At 51.3% G+C, this 22,362-nt stretch overlaps 10 protein-coding genes across 10 annotated transcripts; 4 read left to right on the forward strand and 6 right to left on the reverse strand.

Moving 5' to 3' along the window:
• Nucleotides 1–522: 522 nt before the first annotated feature.
• On the reverse strand, nt 523–2,153 carry ASPVEDRAFT_177209 (NAD(P)H-dependent flavin oxidoreductase). Its single transcript, XM_040808790.1, has 4 exons — nt 1,770–2,153; nt 1,635–1,717; nt 822–1,553; nt 523–756 (listed from the first exon to the last, which is right to left on the reverse strand). The coding sequence occupies exons 1-4, from the start codon at nt 1,810–1,812 to the stop codon at nt 613–615; spliced, it is 1,002 nt and encodes a 333-aa protein (XP_040672734.1). The 5' UTR covers nt 1,813–2,153; the 3' UTR covers nt 523–612.
• A 273-nt stretch (nt 2,154–2,426) lies between these two features.
• ASPVEDRAFT_141527 (cysteine--tRNA ligase) lies at nt 2,427–4,992 on the reverse strand (the record flags this gene model as incomplete). Its single annotated transcript, XM_040807758.1, has 2 exons — nt 2,427–4,535; nt 4,594–4,992. The coding sequence occupies 2 exons, from the start codon at nt 4,990–4,992 to the stop codon at nt 2,427–2,429; spliced, it is 2,508 nt and encodes an 835-aa protein (XP_040672735.1).
• Nucleotides 4,993–5,290: 298 nt separating this feature from the next.
• On the forward strand, nt 5,291–7,050 carry trm61 (tRNA 1-methyladenosine methyltransferase subunit GCD14). Its single transcript, XM_040813529.1, has one exon. It carries the CDS (start codon nt 5,360–5,362, stop codon nt 6,887–6,889), a length of 1,530 nt encoding a protein of 509 aa, XP_040672736.1. The 5' UTR covers nt 5,291–5,359; the 3' UTR covers nt 6,890–7,050.
• Nucleotides 7,051–7,312: 262 nt separating this feature from the next.
• ASPVEDRAFT_141636 (UBA/TS-N domain protein) lies at nt 7,313–10,087 on the reverse strand (the record flags this gene model as incomplete). Its single annotated transcript, XM_040807767.1, has 2 exons — nt 7,313–7,414; nt 7,472–10,087. 2 exons carry the CDS (start codon nt 10,085–10,087, stop codon nt 7,313–7,315), a joined length of 2,718 nt encoding a protein of 905 aa, XP_040672737.1.
• Nucleotides 10,088–10,401: 314 nt separating this feature from the next.
• ASPVEDRAFT_351132 (uncharacterized protein) lies at nt 10,402–11,376 on the forward strand. Its single transcript, XM_040810923.1, has one exon. The coding sequence runs from the start codon at nt 10,716–10,718 to the stop codon at nt 11,238–11,240; it is 525 nt and encodes a 174-aa protein (XP_040672738.1). The 5' UTR covers nt 10,402–10,715; the 3' UTR covers nt 11,241–11,376.
• Nucleotides 11,377–12,981: 1,605 nt separating this feature from the next.
• Nucleotides 12,982–14,699, forward strand: ASPVEDRAFT_141277 (URC4/urg3 family protein; the record flags this gene model as incomplete). Its single annotated transcript, XM_040807733.1, has 4 exons — nt 12,982–13,320; nt 13,425–13,914; nt 13,967–14,559; nt 14,616–14,699. The coding sequence occupies 4 exons, from the start codon at nt 12,982–12,984 to the stop codon at nt 14,697–14,699; spliced, it is 1,506 nt and encodes a 501-aa protein (XP_040672739.1).
• Nucleotides 14,700–15,209: 510 nt separating this feature from the next.
• ASPVEDRAFT_46358 (Rag GTPase GTR1) lies at nt 15,210–16,930 on the forward strand. Its single transcript, XM_040813530.1, has 2 exons — nt 15,210–15,627; nt 15,709–16,930. The coding sequence occupies exons 1-2, from the start codon at nt 15,434–15,436 to the stop codon at nt 16,514–16,516; spliced, it is 1,002 nt and encodes a 333-aa protein (XP_040672740.1). The 5' UTR covers nt 15,210–15,433; the 3' UTR covers nt 16,517–16,930.
• Nucleotides 16,931–17,028: 98 nt separating this feature from the next.
• Nucleotides 17,029–19,405, reverse strand: ASPVEDRAFT_46359 (AP-1 complex subunit mu). The gene is made up of 6 exons (XM_040813531.1): nt 18,981–19,405; nt 18,759–18,887; nt 18,317–18,546; nt 17,768–18,257; nt 17,336–17,707; nt 17,029–17,232 (listed from the first exon to the last, which is right to left on the reverse strand). Exons 1-6 carry the CDS (start codon nt 19,017–19,019, stop codon nt 17,152–17,154), a joined length of 1,341 nt encoding a protein of 446 aa, XP_040672741.1. The 5' UTR covers nt 19,020–19,405; the 3' UTR covers nt 17,029–17,151.
• A 446-nt stretch (nt 19,406–19,851) lies between these two features.
• On the reverse strand, nt 19,852–21,214 carry ASPVEDRAFT_65518 (mitochondrial 54S ribosomal protein mL57). Its single transcript, XM_040815809.1, has 3 exons — nt 20,635–21,214; nt 20,285–20,517; nt 19,852–20,217 (listed from the first exon to the last, which is right to left on the reverse strand). Exons 1-3 carry the CDS (start codon nt 21,023–21,025, stop codon nt 20,062–20,064), a joined length of 780 nt encoding a protein of 259 aa, XP_040672742.1. The 5' UTR covers nt 21,026–21,214; the 3' UTR covers nt 19,852–20,061.
• ASPVEDRAFT_351400 (uncharacterized protein) lies at nt 21,111–21,793 on the reverse strand. Its single transcript, XM_040810931.1, has one exon. The coding sequence runs from the start codon at nt 21,588–21,590 to the stop codon at nt 21,195–21,197; it is 396 nt and encodes a 131-aa protein (XP_040672743.1). The 5' UTR covers nt 21,591–21,793; the 3' UTR covers nt 21,111–21,194.
• Nucleotides 21,794–22,362: the final 569 nt, after the last annotated feature.

Genomic DNA, 22,362 nt, shown 5'->3' on the forward strand with positions numbered 1-22,362 from the left:
TTGCATGAGCCCAGGGAGTCGCAACGCGAAGCTCTCCCTCGAGCTGGAGCTGGGTCTCCTCAGCAATGGGGGTTTTTGACTCCGTATATACTGCATCTCTATCCCAAACTAGCAGTTCGGGACGGCGGATGTTGGATGACTCGGTTTCGACCTAATACCCAGATTCTAATTAAGTACCTCGCCACTGGTGTTGTTTGCATCCGTCATTGAGATCCGCAAGATTTAATGCAAGGGCTGTCTGGGGCGAGGTCAAGGTTTGCTCGTGCCATGCAAGGAATTATAGAGGTGCCCTTGGGCGAACTCACGACGAGTATCGAAACATAACAGCAGAGGTCGTTGTTACTGCCGCAGAGTAGAGCAAGGAGCACGCATATATTGGCTGACTGCAGCAACATACAGCATCTCGAGCTCTGTGCCAGATACCTCGATGCCCATGTGCATAATGCAGGTACTCAGAGTTCAAGCTGCTATCCCTTGATCTCTCACGCTTCGCAAGGGATGATGCTTACGGCAGGGAGACGACCCTCGTCAATATTCACATAATATTGCATCAAGTTGTATGCGGTTCTAGCTCTACAAAAGAAACTAATTAAACAAAAAAAACCCAGCCATCTAGAGCTTGCTTTGCGGCGTTGCCTTGTACAACGACTGTGACCTGCTCAGCGTCTCTGCTGCCTCCCTCTCGATGCGATCCAGAAGATCTTTGCAGGTAGGGATATCATGGATAACACCAATAACCTGGCCAGCCGTCCACACCTACAAACATCAAAAGTTAGCTGGGCTTCGTTCCCTGAACGGTACTAGGGGAAGGAAAAACATACACCAAAGTTAATATCACCATTCAGGAAGACCTCCCTTCCGCGCTTCCCGCTAACATATGGCGCAATATCGGCAAACTCTCCAGACTTGCTCTCCTTCTCGACCTTGAGCGCCTGCTTCGTCACCTCGTTGGAGAACAACCGCGTGGTGTTCGTCCACCGTCTCATCACAAGAGCAGTATCTGTCTCTTCCGCATTCACGATGGCCTCCTTCACCTTCTGGTGAATCGGCGCCTCAACCGTAGACATAAACCGCGTTCCCATGTTGATACCCTCGGCGCCCAACGCCAGCGCCGCACCGAGTCCGTACCCGTCGGCGAACCCACCGGACGCGATGAACGGCACGCCGCCTAGATCCTGACGCGCGCGGTTCAGGAGGATGAAGTTTGTGATATCGTGCTCGCCAACGTGGCCTGCACACTCGAAGCCATCGATCGAAAGGAAGTCAACTCCCAGCTTGACAGCTGACTTGGCGTGTCGGATAGTCGTGCACTTGTGGAGGATAGTGACGCCGGCGGCCTTGAGCTGCTTGATGACAGGGCCCGGGTTGTTTCCTGCGGTCTCAACGATCTTGATGCCCTCGTCGATGATTACCTGGGCGTAGGCGCCATAGTCAGGTGGCACGAGGGCGGGGAGGAGCGTCAGGTTCACACCGAAGGGGTTCTTGGTCATGCCACGGCATCGGCGGATTTCCTTGCGCAGGTCTTCGGGAGTCGGCTGGGTGAGGGCAGTGAGCTATGACCATGGGATATATGGTTAGCATGTCTTTCCCGCCTGAGGTGTCTGCCTCTCTGTCTTAGTTGATCCGCAACTTACGATTCCAAGACCACCAGCGTTGCTGACGGCGGCGGCGAGCTCAGCGTATCCGACCCATTGCATACCACCCTGGACGACGGGGACTAAGCCATTAGTATCTGAGCCTGGTCTTTGAGGAAAGGAGGGCGGATTTACCTCGGATCCCCAGCGCCCTGGTCAAAGCAGTGTCGAAGCCCATACTTGCGAGTAGTTCACAGAACGAGTGGACAGATCAGGAGGTTAGTGCAGTTGAGTGGAAAGAGAGAATGTAAAAGACACGCTCGCAGAAGAGACAAAAACAGCCACAACACGATCAGAGTGCAGTATATGTAGTGAGAGTGTGAGACAGCCAGGTGATTTCTACCGCGGACCGCCTGTGTGAGTGTTGCGACTGAGGGGACGACGAATTGCCGAGGTCTGGCTGGCTAGGTCGGCCCGACCTGTTTATTGATTACTCTTCAACAGTCGACACGCGGGCAATGGTGCCTGACCATACGGTTTATTCTAGGCCGTTGTGGCAATTCAGTTAGACGGGTTAGCCGTAGTCTGACTGTTCCTGACACCCCAGCGCTGACATGGTTGTTGGCGTTGGTGATGTATGGAGTGTTTTGCATGTGATCGTAGTTCCCCCAATTCACTTTGGAGATTGGCAGTGAAGGATGACGGTAGTTAGTATATTATTAATTTATTACAACAAATGATGAACGTTGGAGTCAAGCATTGATGTTCAATATAACTGTAATATGCTGCCCTGGATATTGCAAACGCCGTCTATGCTATAGATAAGAGTTTCGTGCTTTTCTTTTCATTCCTTCATTTGCTGCCCTGCTGGCTCGCCAACCACGTCTCATGAAGCTTCTTCTGTCGCTCCCAGTCCTTGCGGAGCTTCTTCGACCGGCTCTTCGCTATCTCCTCCCCTGCAGCATCGCGGGTAGGAAGCCCCTCCTCATCCCACGCGCTGTACTCGTTCGTCCGGAACATTTCCAAGTGGCTGAGCTTACCTTTCTCAAGCTTCTTTAGCGCCTCCTTCTCCTTCGCCTCCTTCTCACGTTGCTTCTGCAGCGCCTGGGCGGCCTTCTCCTCACGCGCTTGAATGAGGTCGCGGCTTACAGGGCGGACAATGGCGGGTAGGTTCTCGCGATCTTCAAGATAAACACCTAGGTCGAACAAATCAACGTCGCGGACGCGGTCGCAGAGTGCGAGGACTTCCTTTCCGATATCCATGGACTCGTTCAAAGAAGACAGCCTGTTGCGGAAATCAGACACCACGGTAGCGTAAGGCTGGGTGGCGTCTGTCGCTGCGTCTGACACGGCGCCCCGTTCTACAATCTTTGAGATCTCTTCCGAGTTGAGTGTCTTAGCCCGTGCAGCCTGTCGCAGGGAGTCACGCATGGTAGAAAGCGGGTAGAGGAACGGCTTGGCCTCTTCGGGGACGTCAATACCACTCCAACCAATCTCTTGGGTATCCACGGGCGTGTCGCCGTTAAGGCCAAGCATGTTAACCATGGAAGTGACCCACCGAGCGGTTGCTTCAGCGTCCTTGGGGTTCAGAGTAGATTTATCGGCACTGTTGTATTTGGTGATTAGCTCCGAGATAGTGCCCATCAGACCGGGAGTGTTGAATGAATCGCTGAGTTGCTCGTTCGCAGCGGTCTTGGCTGCCTCCAATGCGTCAGTAAGTGTGGAATCAGCATTTGACGTATTTCCCTGGAGCCCGGCGGGGTCTTTAACCCTGATGAAGAAGTTGTTCAGCTTGTCTTCCCACGAGTTACCGGCGCTGACAAGATCATCGGTTATCTCCACGCCATCTTTCCATCCACCCAGCAGGAATACAATTCTCAAGCTACGCGGCGTCCATTCCTTTCGCTCCAAAGCTTCACGAATCGTTGTGAAGTTCTTCAAAGACTTGGACATTTTAGATCCTTGGATGGACAAGTGCCCCATGTGTAGGAAGTAGTTGACCCACTGATCGTCATGCGAGTGCCAGTAAGCCTCACTCTGCGCTAATTCGTTGTCGTGGTGGGGGAAGGCAAGATCGATACCACCGGAGTGAATGTCCATTTGCTTGCCGAGGCGGGCGGATGCCATCGCCGAACATTCGATATGCCATCCAGGCCGGCCTCGGCCCCAAGCGCTTGACCAACTCAGCTCACCAGGCTTGGAGGACTTCCAAAGCGCAAAGTCAGATTGGGAGCGCTTCTCGGTAGCTTTGTTTATCAATGCACCCTCTCCCTCGGCGAGCAGCTTATTATCAGAGCGGCTCCAAGGCTCAAGGCGTGCATATGGGAAGCCCGCTTCTTCGAAGGCATTGATGTCGAAATACACAGATCCATCCGCAGAGACGTAGCCAAACTTGTTTTCCACGATCTTCTCCACAAAGTCGGCAATCTCTTGACCATACTCAGTTACCCTAGTCAGCTCGTCCGGGCGGAGTACATTCAGGTCATCCATATCTCTCATAAACCGGTCTTCGTACTTTCGTGTTAACTTCGTAAAGATCCCATGATCGTCTGCATCTATAGATGATCCCTCCTGTGCGTCTAGGTATGGGAGTAAAAGGTCTTGCGCATCGGTGTAGAACCGCTCTGGGAAGGTTCCCTGTGCGGTCTTGTCCAGTTTCTCTGCCTCCGCGTAAACGTTCGCTGCTGACAGCACAGTCTTGATATGCATCTTAACTTTGGCTTCATCGTCACCAGCTTTCTCATTACCCGGCAAAGGTCCTCCGTTCAATATGGTCGCATAAGTCTTTTCCACCTCCTTCGGATACTGCGACGGGGGAAGATCAGGGCTCAATAGCGGCAAGTTTTTCTTCAGGTAAGCGGTATATGCCTTTTTAACAACGTCGAGAACCTTGTCGTCGATCGTAGGATGGTTTGTAACGAATCTGGTGAACAAGTGTTGCTGTCGAGCTCGAAGGATAATCTGCGAGGAGGCTTGTTAACACACGGTTCCCCACATATCACCTAGAGTGGTAGTATACCTTGTCATCGACGTCGGTAATGTTCATAACAAAGTGTACGTCGAACTTGAAGTAGTCCCGCATGATACGTCGAATGATGTCGGTGCTGACATAGTTCCTGGCATGACCAAGATGCGCATCGTCGTATACTGTCGGTCCGCAAGCATACCAAGCCACCTTCTTCCCTTGGGGGTCGATTGGGATAAATGGTGTCTTCGACTTGGTAAGCGAATTGTACACCTTCAAGGACGGAAGACGCGATTGCGCCTCAGGATGAGCAGTCGGCTGGCGCCATGCTGGCTGCTCACGCGCGGTAGCCATGAATCTAGTGAAAAACAATACTTGAGATGAAGAAAGGACCGGCCGTCGAGATCGAAAAGTTGAGAGAAGGCGAAGATGCCGGAAGGGAGAGAGGGGCATCAAGAGTGAAAGAGGGAACAAAAGAGTGGGGGATACCAAGGGCCTGAGCAATAATAATAGAGGGGTTCAACACCGTCCACTGTCCAGGAAGAGTCATACTGGCCGGCTGCCTGGCGGCCTGACAGCTCAGGCGTCCAGGACAAAGAAACTACAGGCGGTGAGTATACCGACCAATCACAATAGCAATTTAATCAAGCTCAGACCCGCGGCCCTGAGCCCTAAATGCAATCCAAAAGTAGCTTAGCGGGGAAGATTCCGTCTAGATCTTTGGAGCATTTATCGCAACGAAGGACCAGAGCTTCGTTACAGCCTCAGAACTGCAGTTGGGAACGTATTCTTTATATCCTGACTGTCGCAGTTGACCGATATGTCGTCTCCCTTCTTAACTCCGAGTTCCCACTCCCAGCTGGACCAGCTCGCCCTCCTCAATCTCCGCCGAGATAATACTATTCCAGCCATCCTCCGACTTCATGACGACGAAAACCTAGGATACAAGGAGGGCAACGTCACAAACACGCGATTCGGGTCATTTCCCCATAGCACACTCTTTGAAAAGCCATGGGGATCCCAGGTTAGAGCCTCAAAGGTTGACACCGGATCGCGAGGCCGTGGTCTTCCCGCGCGCCAGCTTAAGAAGCGCAAAGCAAACGAACTTGACTCTCCCAGCGGCACCGGCGGCGATGAAGACGCCGACAGCAGCAAACCCACACCTGAAGTCCCGATTGCAGCGGCCAGTGGTTTCCTGCACCTCCTCTGTCCGACCCCCGAGCTCTGGACTGCTTCTCTCCCCCACCGCACCCAGGTTGTCTACACCCCAGACTACAGCTATGTCCTCCAGCGTCTCGGCGTCCGCCCAGGCTCAACAATCATCGAAGCCGGTGCTGGAAGCGGCTCCTTTACACACGCATCCGCACGCGCCGTCTTCAACGGATATCCGTCGGCCGAAAGCACCCCCAAACGCCGCCGCCTGGGCAAAGTATGCAGCTTCGAATTCCACGAGCAGCGCGCCGGCAAAATTCGCGACGAAATCACCGAGCATGGCCTCGACGGTATCGTCCAAGTCACGCACCGCGACGTTTACCAAGACGGATTCCTCCTAAACGACACCGCCGGCACACCAACAACATCCCCGAAGGCAAACGCCATCTTTCTCGACCTGCCGGCCCCATGGCTGGCCCTTAAACACCTCGTCCGCAACCCACCCCCAGGCACGGAATCACCTCTCGACCCCTCCGCCTCAGTCCACATCTGCACATTCTCCCCATGCATGGAACAAGTCCAGCGAACGATCAGCGCCCTCCGCCAAAACAATTGGCTACACATCTCAATGGTCGAGCTCCAACACCGACGGATAGAAGTAAAGCGCGAGAAAACAGGGTTAGAATACGAGGGTGTGCGTGGCGCAAACATCTTCCCGCGGAACGTCGAAGACGCCGTCCAAAAGATGCGCGTGGTTGAGGAACGCTCTATTCGGTTCCGCGAAATACTTGGGCAGCAAGACAAGGAGCAGGATGGCGGCGGTGACGGCGGCGGTGATCCACAACCCGATAACGACATTAAAAAGGAACCTAATGCCGATATGATGGCGGATATGCCTACTTTTGTCCCCTCAAGTATCGAGAACATTCCGCCATATGCGCAAGGGCGTCTTGTACACCGTGCCGAGTCAGATTTGAAAACGCATACATCGTACCTTGTTTTTGCGGTTCTTCCGCGTGAGTGGAGTGAGGAAGAGGAGCGAAAATGTGCAGAGAAGTGGCCGAGTCAGAATGTGGATGAGTCGTTGCAGCAACCAGCAAAGGGAAAGAGTAAGAAGCAGCTAAGGAAGGAGGCCAAAGCACAGGAGAAAGAGGAAGAGAGGGCTGAGAAGGCCGAGAAGGCTGAGAACCAGGGGTAATACTCCAGCAATGTATGATACATATGACAATAATATACCGCCTAACAGTGAAAAGAATAACGAAGTCCTGGTAATTTCATTCAGGCATTGATTGGTAACACTATTTATATATGTACTGGCATATACTTATGGGTGTAGACATGGAATGCAACCGGCAGCTTAAGCGGAAACAAATAATATATGAAAGCGATAAATAGCCAGCTAATGTTATCGTGCAAAAGCGATATGCAGGTTCTATCTATATACAGCATATGAAGTGGGATATCTCATCAAATACGGAGCACTGCACCACAGATTCGTGACTGCACTGCAGCGGTATATATGGGTGCCAATGTCAAATAGGGCAGTAAGCGGTGCTGGCAAGGAAAGCAAGGTAGAGAGAAAGTAGATAACCATCCAGACAACCAAAACTAGAAGAGTAGGTTAAAGGTTGTTCTCCGCCTTGAACTTATCCCAGGCTTCGTTCAAGACGCCGAATACAGCACTGGATATCATGCGCTGCTCCGTGGTCGCATCGGTGGGGATCTAAAAAGTGTGCTTGTTAGTGATGATTATATACTGGCATGATATCTAGCGGCGTACCTTGTCAGGGTGCACTTTTGCGATACCCTTCATATATTGAATCTTGACCTTGCTGGGCATAATCAACTCAGACATGTTGATCTTCTTCCAATTGGCCTCAGGCCACAAAACAGTATCTAGACTAGCTAGAAGGGCACGAAGATTGTCTTGCTTTCCGCCCTTCCACGCTGTCAGACGTGCATCGACACTATCCGTCAAAGCGAATTTTTCCTCGTCGCTACGCTCCGCAGCCTGGTTAGCTTCTCGGAGACGATTAACTGCCTCAAATGATGTGGCGGAATTGGATGCAGACGAGCCACCCTGCAAATCGTCTAAAGCAGATGTTTTCTTCTTGGGCGTCGGGGCCGCTGGACGCCTCGCAGGAGCTGACGGTTTGGGCGTAGGTTTGCTGATACCGGCCGCCTTCTCGCAGCGGTTTCGGCCTTGAATACTTGTACTTCCGCCATGACCAGCCTCCACTGCCAGCTTCCACATTTGCGCGGCATCAGCCCATTTCTCCAGTTGCTCTAGAGCTTCTGCCTTGCGCATCAAAGCTTTCCCGTAAAAATCTCTCATTGGTTTATGGGACTCGCCATTGCAAAGATCGATGGATTCAGCCTCGCCCTTCGCAGGCCCAATCAGTTCCAAGATGAGATCGGCGTCACTGATTGCTACCTTTGGTTCGCCAACCTTCAGAGCTGTCATCGCATGGTTACTGCGGATAACGATGATGATAGGATGTTTGTCTGGTAACCCTGAGAGTGCGGCTGTGAAAGCTTCATGAGCAGTGGCGTAATCGCCCCTCTTATAAGCTTCTGCTGCCTTTTCTCGCTGAGAATGGGTAGACGAAAGGGTACTACTTGAAACCTGCGGGATAACTCGCGGCGGGGCTTTAGGTCGCGTAGGCAAGGGAGTAGTTGAGGGCGACGACCGTAGAGGACGGGCGGCGGCTGGCGAGGGAGTCGGTCTTGCAGGGGGTTTTGGTGCAGGAGACTCAAAGAGATCGATGCCCTGGCTTGGCTCTGGTTGAGGAGACGGCGTCGCCACAGGCCGTTTCCTTCGCGCGGGGCTAACATACGCCTGTGCTGATTGTTCTTCCACTGCCACTTTCGATAAGCGGGACCTCGTGTCTCTCGGTTCTGACCTCAGCTGTTGTCGCATGAAGGCAGGCTGCTGCGTGCGTTTTTCGCCGAAAGGGCTTTCTTGTCGTCGGGGTTCACTTTCTGTACGGGCAGGTGGCCCTTCATTCTTTCGTGTAGGGCGAGGAGGTCGAGGAGGAGGCCCGCCAGATTCGAGCAAAATAGCCTCGTCTGTAAAACCGTTGCGGGCTGGAGGTTCGGGTTGACGGCGTTCCCTGGGGGGAGCTTCAGGAGTAGCATCTCTCATCCATTTAGGCTGGCTTGGATCTTGATCTGTGTTGAATTCATGGACGACTTGCTGAACCTTCTTGCTGCCAGTTTTCCAAAGCGAGTTTGCTGTTTTCAGGAAATTGTTGCCAAAATTTGCAGCAATCTGTGAGGGGTCCACTTCTGCAGATGATGGTGAACGTATGTCATTGCGACCCCGTGGTGTCTGAGAGCGCTCAGGCTGCATCCATGAAGGCATATCACGATCCGGTCTCTGAGCACGGTCCTGGCTTCGGCCTGAATGGCTGGGATGACGATTGGTGGCAGGCGATTTGGTCTGGGTTCTTTGTCGAGACTCCTCATGGGCCTGGGTGAGGAGAATACCGACAGCAGCCTGCACGTCGGTGCCGGTCGGTGTCATACCCAATGCCTGGCTAGCTTTGTCTGCTGGGAACCCCATATCGACTAGTTCTGCAATAGCACGGTCCACGCCATTTGCTGGCCTCGGAGAAGGATGCTCTGGAGTCTGCGTTCGGAGTGAGTCCTTCGGCGGAGCTGGCGGTGGGAGCTCGGACACAGGCTTGCCCAGCAAACCCAAGAAATCATCATCATCATCATCCGGTTGAGAAGGCTGGGGCGGGGGTTGCGACTTGGGCTTCAACTGGTTGAGGCCAAATGGATCATCATCGTCATTGAATGACAAGTCATTGCTTTGCTGCGAAGGGCTTGGTCCATTGGCGCTTTGTGACCTACTCGTCGTACTTGGTGGGATCTGCAAGGAAGGGCTGGGGCTTGGAGCAGGAAAATGAGTCGACGCATCCACGGGAGCGGAGGCATTGAACGCAGCAAGGATATCATCCTCATTTGGAGATGAGGCCCCCTGTCGTGAAGGCGTTGTAGATGAACTGAAGGGATTGGTGCTCCCTCCTTTCTCCAGATTGTCCCAAAATTGATTATTCTCTCCTCCGTATTGTGACTCGTACCGCGCACGGTTCTCTGCTTCCTTTCGAGCCTTCTCCTCTTGTAGCCGCTTCTGTTGCTCGACGAGTGGAAGATTCTTGTTGGCATTTGACGAGCCAAACGAAACCAGATTTGCGAAACTGTCACCACTGGGAGTCGCAGACTTCGAAGGGGGGTTCGATGGGCCGGAGGAGGCGGAGAGGGGGGTAGATCGACCGGAGGTGTTATTGGGTCTCGCGGCTGGGAATAGAAAGCCAGAATTCATCGGTGGCGGCTTTTTGGTATCATTTGGAGAGCTAGAGCTCCAACTGAGGCCGTTCAAGTCATCCATTGTGACTTTATGGTTCGATAGTAGGTCAGTCTGGAAGACTTAGGCTTCAACGAGACGGAGATGGCTGAGTTGCGGCTCGCGGCCCGGTGTCAATTCTATCGGCGCAAAGAAACAAATGATCTATAAACGAGAGTTCGGCATTACAGGGTTCATTTTAATGCAGCAAGAGTTCATAAACACTTGGTTTCACACCTCGCTGTTCTCCTAGAGCATCATACGCGGCCAGTGTGGCTCATGAACGTGGCTCATTCATTGACCGCCTCGTATTCTGCCTGAGCTTTCAGACCGCTTTCACTTGTGGTCTTGGATCACGTGTATCTTGCTGTGTTTGGAACTTTGGGTAGAGTTGAGAGTTCCAATTTTCGCATCCAGTTATTTGCTGCGGGAGATCGAGAAGAAACTCAGAAAACACGACATCATCGAGAGTGAGGCCACCAGATGTTCCCAATGCCTCGTCGGAGCAGGCAGCCAATCATTAACCTCCCGCCAGCAGATCGAATATTCGATAGGATGCTTATGGTTCTTATTTAAGTTCTCTCCCAAGGTTGAAATCAAAATAAGGCGCCATGGTCCGACCCAAACCTTGAAAAAAGACTCGCTCTACTTCATTGTCCCTCATTAAGGTTTAATGTTTGACCACGAGTCGGAACCGACACTTCGAGATTCGAGAACTTCTCAAGAGCGTCCGAGGTTTGGAAATGGTGGAGTTTACAAGTTTAACTCATTGGCATCATCTTGGTTCACTCTATTTCTTCCAGAAATTCAATCAATGGTGGAGCGAATATCGACCATTCTGGATCGTGCTCGGACCAACGCTCTAATCAATCTCGCGGCTGGCCGTGGCTGCTGCAATTTCCAATGGCCGCCACGGTGCCACCCGCCCAGCACTGATAATACTACGTACGCACTGAGTCCTGAAGCTCCTTGTCGGATGAACTACGGAGTATTTCGCTCGAGATTACGGTGTAAGCCTGCATTATTGAGAAAGGGACGAGGTGCATCCCCATACCGAAGTAATGCCGAGCCGGCCACTTTCGAAGAGAAGATACTCTGGAAGGTAGGTGAGGCGTCCGAACCCAAATATAGCGTTGGACCTTCGTCCGAGAATATCCCACAGGATACCGATGATGTAATTTCCGCCTTTCTATTCTGAAACCAGACGGGACTGTGCAGTGTGCAGTGACACTGTATTCAGCACGGTCGGTGCTTGACGAGGCCGATGAGTCTTGACTTGTTTGAGCCTTTTGAGGGGCAAAAAGGGTCGCGGAGGTCGCGGAGGCCGCAAGTCTTGTCCGTGAGTGGCAGTGGAGACCGAGAAGACCATTGTCCTTAGCTTGCGCCGCGCACAGTGGCCCAGCCCACAGCTGTGCGCACATTCGTTCTTTTCGACTCTGTTAACTGGTTTGGAGGGGCAAACTTTAAACATGAAACCACACCGGTCGACCCAGCAGTATGGCCCGGGCAAGGTCTCCCGCATTAGCGGACAGGCCAGTCTGTCGACATTTAAACGGGTGTTGGAACGGTGCATTGTCTTAGTGCCGGGCGGGAAAAGCAAATATTCGGGCCAGGAAAAGCAATCAAAGCATGTAAGCCAATATCAATACGTATCATTTCCCGGGGCAATAATCACATTGTCGCAGCCACTCCTTCGTACTATTGTTGCTGGCCCGTTGTCAACGGGACAAGTTTCCGGACTGGAGCTCCAGGTGGCAGAGTGGGTGGGCCCCCGAGCCATCCTTTGATGAACTTTTCACGAGGGATTTTCCATTATTTTCCGTTTTTCTATTTTCATTTCTGGCTGTTCCCTGTTACAGAAGTGCTCTCAGTGCCCGGGGGAGGAGGATTAATAATTGGAGTGTCAGTTCCGTCTGGTGGAGAGAGAAGGACAATAACAGAGAGCGCTATGGACAGGGAAAAGAACCCTCATCGCCCGTGCCTTGCATGATGACATGTGCCGGTGGGGAGTTGATATCCGCTTCATATTATTATTGTAGGGACGGGGCGGGAATAATACTCGATCAATCTAATAATAACGAATAAACCGGCATCCTTCCTGCGCCCGTTAATCAGGCCAGAGCAAGAGTTAGCCGAATTAAATTATTAATCGCCGAAAATCCAGGCCCTCTACTGCAGAGTAGCAGGACCTGAGGGCGAATGTGCACAGAGCAGAATACAAATCATGCACTGGGACTAGGGTACGCTAGCCGCTTAGGCAGACTCCAAGCTCCCCACCTCCCGACTCCGAGGCTCGCCCACTTGACGAGTTATAACCAGGCTTATCACTCTGCGGAGTGCGAAGTACGGCTCAGTTCTTCGTCTGTCGTTTTGTCAATTCCAGTGCCACTCTTCGAGCTTGCGCGAACCTCCTTTTTGCCCCGGCCATGCCCTCTTAATTTGCCCTCCCCCTCCCAACCGCCCCGCCCCGGCTCTCTCCAGTGCCACGATTTGTTGCTCTTCCGTCCTCAGGTACCACACCATCTGCACGCTCTTCTCTCTTCTCCTCCAGACGCGCTTTTCTGGGCCCTGCACGGTTCCCATGTTCCCAGACTCGGTGCCATTCCTCGTCTAAAAAAAGGGGCCCCTTCGGACACACTCCGGGGCATGGAAAATCGATAACCTCGTTCAAAACCGGGATAGAAAAACAAATCTGAAGCGATTGCACCTTAGCGGGCAGCTCTGCAGATCATCATCTTTTATGTATCTCCCCTCCCCTCTCCTATCTGAGTCCGTTGCTGTGAGTCGATAGTGTTTGAGCAGGGCCGCTAACCCCTCGGCTGCTCCCTTTTAGCTCCTCCTCTTCAGCCTCTTCTTCAGAACCGAACAGTTCGATAATATTACCCTTCCCCCTCTCCGTCTTCGTCTTCCCGCATTAGCCCGTACACGCCTTTGCCGCCATGGGTATCTTCAAGCGCAAGGACTCGAAGAACTCGATCCAAGCGGAGAAGGACGATCGGGATTCGTTTGTATCCGTCAACAGCGCTCGGACTTCAAATGCTTCCTTAAAATCGCCTGGCTACAAGGGAAGCGGCTTACCCTCATCCATCCCTGAGCTGTCAATCGCAGGTCCACCAGATCCAGCCCTAGATCCAGCAGCCTACCTGCGCAGCATCCATGCCGTTCGACATCGATCACATGTTATTCTCAGGAAGGCGAAGAGGAACCAGCTCAATCATTTCGATGTTGACATGACCAAGTTCGCTGAGACGGCGTCGTATGTAGTGTCGATTATCAAGGTGAGCCCATCCCGTCAATTTCTTACCATTACCTCACCCCATATGCTTGTACACTTCTTTGGCCCTCGCTTCTGATTTCGCTCACAAATCCCCCTCTGCTATAGAGAGACTACGCTCCCGACTACGCGTCCATTCCTGCCCATGGCCGCTGGCAACATTTTGATGTCGGCGGAAGACCCCGCGTCAACCAACTCCTTCAATCTTGGCCGAGCACAATCGATGCGCAGGAGCGAACTCGACGACTAATTGACCTCTTCGTGGTTTCGGTGCTCCTGGATGCTGGTGCAGGAAACAAATGGTCTTACAAGTCCAAAGAGTCCGGCAAGGTCTATTCTCGCAGTGAGGGTCTCGCGGTGGCCACGCTTGAGATGTTCAAGAGTGGGCTCTTCAGCAGCGACCCAACCGAACCTTGTCAGGTCGATGGAGAGGGGCTCAAGAAGATCACCGTTCAAGTGCTGGCCAGGGGGTTCCAACACTCAGAAAGCAACCCTTTGGCTGGCATCGAGGGCCGCGCAGGCCTTTTGATACGGCTCTCAGACGCACTATACCGTCAAGACTTCTTCGGTGTAGATGCAAGACCAGGAAACATGCTTGGTAGGGCTACTAGGCGCGTTATCGTTTTTTGACCTTCAACTGACATCGTTAGACTACTTGCTTTCGCACCCATCAACATTAGCCTCATCTGTACCCATAGTACCTATAACGACACTATGGTCTATCTTAATGGATGGTTTTGCTTCGATCTGGCCCCCTTCCCGAACAAAGATCGATGGGCTGAGCATAGGAGATGCGTGGCCATGCTCGGATCTCCCACGTTCTCCCCCTGCACAGCCATGGGAGTCTATCGTTCCATTCCACAAGCTCACCCAGTGGTTGTGCTATTCAGTCATGGTCCCGATGTCGAAATTAATGAAGATTTACTTTGCCGGTAGTGAACTGCTTACCGGCCTTCCGGAATATCGAAACGGTGGTCTTCTGATCGACTTGGGGCTTTTGACCCTCAAGGAGGCCGACCTTGAGCGAGGTATTGCGGCATACAAAGATAATGCACAGATCAAAGGACAGCCTAGCGTAGAAGTGGTGCCTCTTTTTTCCACCGACGACGATGTGGTAGTCGAATGGCGGGCACTTACTGTCGGGTTTCTAGATGACCTTCTGGAAGAGGTCAATGGGCAGCTAGGACTTCTGGGAGAAGACCAATTGAACCTGGCCCAGATGCTTGAAGCCGGCACATGGAAGGTGCGTATATCAATTGCCCCGACCAGGGTTGTGTTTATACTGACAAATATATTTAGGGTGGTCGTGAAATCGCCGAAGTTTCCAGGCCGAACACAAAAGAACCGCCTATTATGATCCGCTCCGATGGTACCGTATTCTAATATGCACACATTCAATTCTGCCGAACTTCTTTTTAGATACCAGACACCACCAGCGTGATGTTATTAGAATAGCTGGGGTTCATTTTACGAAGCAACGACCATGGTCCGTGTGTACGCTTTTCATTCTTCTTCCACCTTTCATATTCGCCCCTTTGTCTTTTTCTTTTTCTCTTCCATTTTCTATTTTCTATTTTTTTTTTTTTTCCTTAACCTTCTATTCCATTCCGGCACTATTATACGCTATTGGTGTAGATATATTATCCAGACAAGATTCCTATTCTTGTATACTTTTTTGAGGAGCGGCGGCGGCGACACATTGGACGAGGCTATAATCACGTCTAGTTATAGCTATTCTGAATAAGAAATAACCACTTCATTCCTGGGCCTGATAATCTTCCAATTTCCGACCTACTAGCTATCGCGACTTCCGCCCAGTATGGTAGGCTTACACGTGACCATCGGAATATAATTGGACCGGCGATCCGGAGGATATGACGACAAGCTGGTCCAGCGATTCCCGAGGCCGTCTCCAATCTCCAGTCTTGATGCAAGCGAGAGCTACGTTCTCTGCGTTATCAAGCCGTTACATTCAAAATCTCAATTACGCAAAAGCCCAAATGGGAACAAAAAGTATCGAATGCTGAACCTGGGGCCACACAAGAGCTGTTTCCCTCTTGGACGGCAGCTGCGGGGTACAGGTTGAATCAACTGCTATCTCCAATTGAGCGATAACGATGGATGGCCGGAAGAAGAAGAGAAAGGTCCTCTTGATGGGGAAGAGTGGCTCGGGGAAATCGTCTATGCGGTCAATTATATTCAGCAACTATGTTGCCAAAGACGTACGGCGCCTTGGGGCGACGATTGACGTTGAGCATAGCCATGTCAAGTTTATGGGGAATCTGACTCTGAATCTCTGGGACTGTGGAGGGTTGGTGTTACCTTTGTTTTCCTAGATGCCTGGGGGTGATGCTGTAACTTTGAGATCCTGCTAACTGGGTATGTTGTATAGACAAGATGCCTTCATGGAGACCTATCTCGCCTCGCAGCGTGGGAACATATTCTCCGACGTTGCGGTCCTAATTTACGTCTTTGATATCGAGTCACGGGAAGTTGAGCGTGACCTAGACACATACAGCGCTATCATCAGTGCGCTCAAAGAGTACAGCCCGCACGGTTATGTCTTTTGTCTCGTTCATAAGCTCGACTTGATTCAAGCCGAGCATCGTCAACGGATCTATGAGGAACGCTCTGCCCTCATCCGCAGTCGCACAGAGCACTTCGATATCGACACCTTTGGAAGCAGTATATGGGACCAATCTCTATACAAGGCATGGGCAGGAATTGTACACAAGCTCATCCCGAACCTCACAGTGATCGAGCGATTTCTGCAAGCCTTTGCCAAACGAATCGACGCCGAGGAAGTAATCCTATTCGAGCGCTCAACTTTCCTCACGGTGACCTCTGTCTCGTCTGAGATCGGCGACCTGAACCCAATCTACGACCGCCATGAACGTCTGTCCAACATCATGAAAGCGTTCAAACACTGCGCTGCCCGCAACACCCACACAACGCCCGCATCCGCCGGCTTCGTCGTCATGCACACCAAAACCCCGCAGTTTAACGTCTTCCTCGGCCGCTTCACAGACAACACCTACATTTTCATAGTTGTGCCTCCAGGCGAGGCTGCCTACAACTGCGCTGTGCTAAACACCATGCTCGCCAGAGAGGGCTTCTCCAAAGCCGCAGGTGCAGCCCATGGGGACGGCTTTCCGCTCCCCACACCGGAAACCCCAGACGGCGAGGCCGATATTAACTAACTGACCCTTCAGCAAACAGCTCAAGGCCACTGATGATGCCCCCTAGCCGCACTACCACCATGCATCCATTTGCCCGTATCACCGGGAACACTCTCCTTCCTCTCATGAGCCTCAGCACTCGACTTTAAATAAGCCAAGCCCCCGTTTTGAGATACCCAAGTTCGCCTTCAGATTCAGTATATGTACAGTGGGCACTTGTATCGTTATTGCCATATTAAAACAATTAAGCCAAAATAAAATAAATACTATAAAAACGGGAACAGGTTACAATATATAAGTCCTCTTAGTCCCGTAATTGGAACGTTTCGCGTGAGATGGTGACAGTATCCTTAGGTTATTTGACCCCCCGTATATCCACTATATATCCCATATCTCACATTTTCAGTGAATTACCGTTAGATGTTGAAATTTTAGTTTCCCGCTGTAATAACTATTTGCATGAGGTCTGAAAAGATCTTGAAGACCTGAGAATACAGAACACCTTCTACAATGACTTAGTATAGTATAATAGGAACTGAACATCATTAATACAGTAGGATTAACAACTGCAGGTAAAGTAAGAAACCATCTATTTCAACTACTGTATAACGCGTATAAACAATGCAAATAAGAAAAAGTGAAGGAGAAGCTTTACATCATTGTACATCAGGCATACGGACGGCAATATCGCCGGATTGAGTGATGTATCTGACCCACGGAAGGGATGGGTATTGTAACTATATCAAAAAAGATATGGTTAGTGGATATGCTATGAGAAGGAGGCTCTTTTTTCCCCCTCTTTTTCCTCTTTGAAAACTGAAAAGGGGAGGAAACACGCACCTTAGGTTCCGTAATCTTCAAATATCTTACTTGGATACCGCTAGTGGTGAAATAAGGAATTTCGAACTTGACGTTGATCGGACGCTTCGCTTTGCCTTGGGCCGTACCGCCCATACTGCCTCCAAACCCACCAGTCATACCGCCACCGAGTTCGTCGTCGCCCTTGACCGAGGGGAGACCAAGTTCGGCGCGCATGAGGAACTCCTTGCCGCCACCGAATTGCTTGATCTTCCAGACGATGGCGGACTGCTCGGGAGCGTAGTGAACTGTGCCGATGTTTGTACGGAAGCGGGGGGAATCGGCGTCGTCAGGGACGGGGACGACAATTTCAACGTTGTTGGCGGTGCTGCGGCGTTTGAATTGGGCTTTGGCCTGAAGGTGGGTTAGTCATGAGTGAATAATAGGGAAGTCCTTGGTTAGTAGAAAGCGCACCTTCAACATGTATTCCATCCTGGAACCGGAGTGCGATTCGACGAGACACTCGACCCAGATAAGAGGCTTGACTTGCGTGTTCAGGCGGTAGCTCATCAGCTCGAACTCTCCGTCCGGCGGGATAAAGCTGATTGTGCGGTCATTCTCAAATCGAGACAGTCGGACACATTGATGGAATTTAACGTCCTCCATCTCAACAGCCTTCCCTCGCGTGGCCCGCCCGGTTGTCTCAAACATGACCTTGTCGTTCAAACCGAGACGCAGCTCTGGCATACCACTCAGATAACACTTCATCTTTACAGCACCCAGAATCTCCGATCGTAGCACGTTGCCAGACGCAGATACGAGGAGGTTGAGCGATTCGACCACATCGAGGAAGACTTCGTTCTTGCGGTAGCGGATACCTTCGCTTCGCCAGGAGACTGCATTTGTGACTGCGATGGGCGGCCGGGCTTGCACTTCCAGCTTGTGTGATTCTTGTGTTATGTACCTAGAGGACGATCAATTAGTCCGCGTTCCACTATATAAAAAAAAGACAGCAGAGCCTACTCTTGTAAGATCTTGCTTTCCGTAGTTTGTGGGTATCCAAAATCCATCATCTCATCGAGCAATTCGTAGATAATGACAAAGTTGTCGCGAATACTCTCCTCCTCCAAGACCTTGAAGTATTCCGTGAACACTTCCACGATCTTGTGGAGGAAAAGGAGGATTTCGGTCGCATTGGTGTTTTTCTTTGTCAAGGCGAGGATGTAGAGGTTACTGTGACGGATATAGAGATACTAGGGACGACGACAATTAGCACAGAGACAAACACAAACGACATCGAGGCTCCCTCTGAGGCTGCACCAAGTCACAGACTCGCAACAAATTCTCATGAAGCGCCAGGTGCGGTATGCACAGAAGCCAAAAACCAGAGCCATGCGGGTTGCGGGGAGCGGCGGGGAGTGCGACACGTCAGGAGCCCGGTCTCCGTCGCAAGCATCAAACGTACATTGATTCCTTCATGAGAGAAACATGGCGGTACAGCGGAGCTTTCTTCTTCGGCGTCACTGAGGAGGATGGGGAATTTCTCGACGGCGGACATAGGAATGTCTCCGCGATAGTTTCGGGCTAGAAGGGTCTACGAGAGGTCGGTCAGCACGAGGTAGTCCAGCAGCCTGCAGCGGAAGAGGCATTGAGGCGGAAATGAATAGCCTTAATCAAATTCACGTACCTTGCCCTTCAAATCTAGGAAGAAAAGAGCCGACGCCATCGCGGAGGATAGGGGAGGTGCGGTCGGAGAGGTGAAGGCGGAGGTCAGGAGCTCTTGGGCGAGGTTCAGGCCAGCGAAACCACTAGGCGACTAAAGTAGGGGCTCGGACGGGGTATGCTGGGCGAGGAGCAGGAGTTGGAGTAGGTAGAAACAGAATGACACTTTTTTGAGAAGGCTGAAAATAGAGATCAAATCAATAACTGCGTAGATTTGGATTTTCTGAGGAGCCAAACCAGTCGGGGCCCTGGAGTAGCGTTTCTTGGGGCATCTATACACGGCTAACAGTGGGAGATCAGTGTGGAACGGGATTTCAAGACAGCAACGCTGTTCCGAGACACGCGAAAATTAACAAGCCCCTATTAACAAGTTTTAATTATATATACATCACAATCAACCAAAATAATCCTAATTTGAAGGTTCTCGGAGGCCTTCAATCTGTGTGTTCGACAATCGAAATCCCCATCACGTGAATTCTAACCACATCCAGCCAAGCTCAACGCTAGCCAAATTGAGATTAGTAAGGCCCAATATAATTCGCATTTTTTCTCCCGCAACTTCTTGCTTCTTTCTTTTTCTTTCTTTGTACCTTACGCTCCCAATAGACAGTTCAAGCTAGCATAAATCCATCTTGTTGTGATTTCCGTCGCCAATTCGGCATTCTGCTGGATTGGCTTCGGGTTAAATTGCTGGATTGCGATACAGTGGTGCGGAGACTATGCATCGTAACGAGGGTTCCATTAAGAGCTGGCCGGGTATTTTGCGCTGTTACTCGGGCGGTGTCAGAGGAACCGTACATTCCTTCTTATATATCTTTGAGATTATTCAATGGAAGACTGGTTCAATAGTATATCTCTGGACTTTAAGTGGTGGTATTGCCGTCATATAACACAAGCTGGTAGTAGTAAAAGTACAAGTAAAATGGTAATATACCCCCTTCCCCAGGCCGTCCTCCCAACTCGTACATCAAAAATTATCCAAGAACAGAAAATAACGCCTTGAAAATGCTCTTGCGGCTATTTTCACACTCTCAACAACCCCGGCCTTATACCGTCACCTTGAACCCCAGAGGTGCCAATATCCGCTCCCGTGCTACCTTGTTGGCGACCTGGTTACCCTTCTCCAGAGAGACAGCTCCGACGAGAGCGTACAGCGTATGCGCAAGGACGACCTCGACTCCTGAACCTTCGAGGTTCTCGGGCTGTCGACGTTAGTATCGACGCAAGAGAAAGAAGAAAAGCGAATCATTTTGGGGAGAATATGCTCACCTTCCGGGGAGACCATCTCAGTACACCTTCTAGCTCGTATTGCCGCGCAATTTCAGCGAGCTTTGATTTGTCCGTCATGAATTTCTTGGTGTTGGAGGTCAGGTTATCAAGGCCCTTCAGGGCAGGGTGCGAGAATGGCTCGCGGCCATATGGATCAGGGGTGACAGTGCCAAAGGTTCCAGGAGGGCTCTGCGCCAGAGCAAGAGAAGCCTGCAGCTGAACGATACGTTTTCCTAAAAGGAAGTTGAGATCAGCCCATGCCATGTGGTGGCCTTTTTGCCGAAATGCAACCTCGCAAAAATAAAAATAAAAATAAAAGCCTTAGCACAAAAAAGAAAAAGGCAACATACCTAGAAACGCCAATCGATCATTGAATCCTCTTCGACCCTGATCAAAACTCTTGTGCGTGACTGCAAGCCATTTGACCTCGTCGGAGAGAACTTTGTCGCCGTCATCGCCCAAGAAGCGGATGTAGAACTGGTCGAGCAGCTTGGGGTCGGAGTTGACGGGGTAATCGCGCCTTTTGGAATCAAAACGTAGGGAAAACGGTGCCTTCGTGCGAGGAGGCGTGTATGACCATCGCGGTTTGTCCGAATAGTCGACTGGTTGTTGCTCCGCGGGAGTTGAGAAGTTACGGCGAAGGATAGGGACGGTGAGTTGCGCCGGAGCAGAGGATGTGAGGGAGCGACATGCGGAGCAGGAGACGGTCCTGGCCGCTCGTACCGGAAGCAATGAGGCCATGAGATGGGGTGTTGTTGAGAGGTGCAACGCAATTGAACTTCTCCGGGTCTTTTTCAAAGTGGCCGCCGTGGAATTCGATGTCTGGAAGAATTCGGAGATTGGGCGCTAGTCCCAGATGGGAATAGTCGCGCCAGGTACCATTTACTTCAGCTGCCACTGAAATTGCTCGTCATTTCATGTACCTTGTACTTGTGCTACATCCAGGAGTTGATGAAATTCCTGAACAGATTACTTCAGTCAACTGGATTCTACTGCCGAGGGTGGCTTGCATTGATCGGCTGGAGGTGCTCTCCCACTCGGCGGCTCGGTTGGCGGGAAGATTGACCCATGCCATGATACCTGCGGACCCCAGGGTACTTTTCTGTACTTCTACATCGAATAGGAGGAGCTTTGCAATATCCCACACCGCAATATGGTAACTACTCCCATGGCCGGAGAGAAAAGCAGTTTTGAACAAACCCTGTCCATGTATCACCGTCGGCGCCATAGTGTGAGGCCACAATGCAAGGTTGAAGCCCAATGGCACCAGGCAAACACCGCCGCGAACGCCTTCGGACATATACATGGCGGAGGATATTTATTGCGGATTTGACGAGAAATCGAGTGCCTGAATTTTCGAGCTGCAAGAACAGCTCATCTTGCCCCCCCTGCAAGTACATGGACTTCAATCTCGACCTTTCGAACCCCGGAAGAGGAGACCGGCGGTAAGCGGTCTGCATGCTTACGCTTGATGATGCCGGGTGACATCCGGATAGCGATCCAAACGTACGCTTCTAGAACGCCGCTACGGCGGAAGCTCACGGGCGACCCCCGGCGGGGAATTATGTCCGTGTTCTGGTTACCCATGAGGCGTGGCTCACAGACGATTGGGTTATTAAACGAGGCAAAAGAGGACTGTGCGAATATATTTTGATTTCATTTTTGCGTAAGTGATGCTGCCTAGTTGTAACATTAGAACCTGCCATTCCAGATGCCAGACTATGAAGCCTTGCTGGAATCAGGGCAAAGCATGATCCCAACCGCTTCCGCATTGATGACAAGGATACTTGGTTGTGGGCCTGAAGGAAGAAGACGAGACATGGTTCAGAAGAGAGAAACAGGCACAGCATGCACTGACAGTACATTTCTATCTTTTGCTATGCTCGTTTCTTTCCTCGCCTTTCTGTCACGGTTGGCGGCAGCTTCTGCATTACCAGAGAGAAAATGGTATTTAAACATAGAAGCTGATTCGGAAATTTTGACATTAAAAAGAAAGAACAAGGAAAAAAGAAATAGAATAATATTTTCGACGGAGGAGACTCGTCTCCATTCCCAATCCTCACTGAGCAGTAGTATGG

Source organism: Aspergillus versicolor (assembly GCF_001890125.1).
Source record: "Aspergillus versicolor CBS 583.65 unplaced genomic scaffold ASPVEscaffold_12, whole genome shotgun sequence".
NCBI lineage: Eukaryota > Fungi > Ascomycota > Eurotiomycetes > Eurotiales > Aspergillaceae > Aspergillus > Aspergillus versicolor.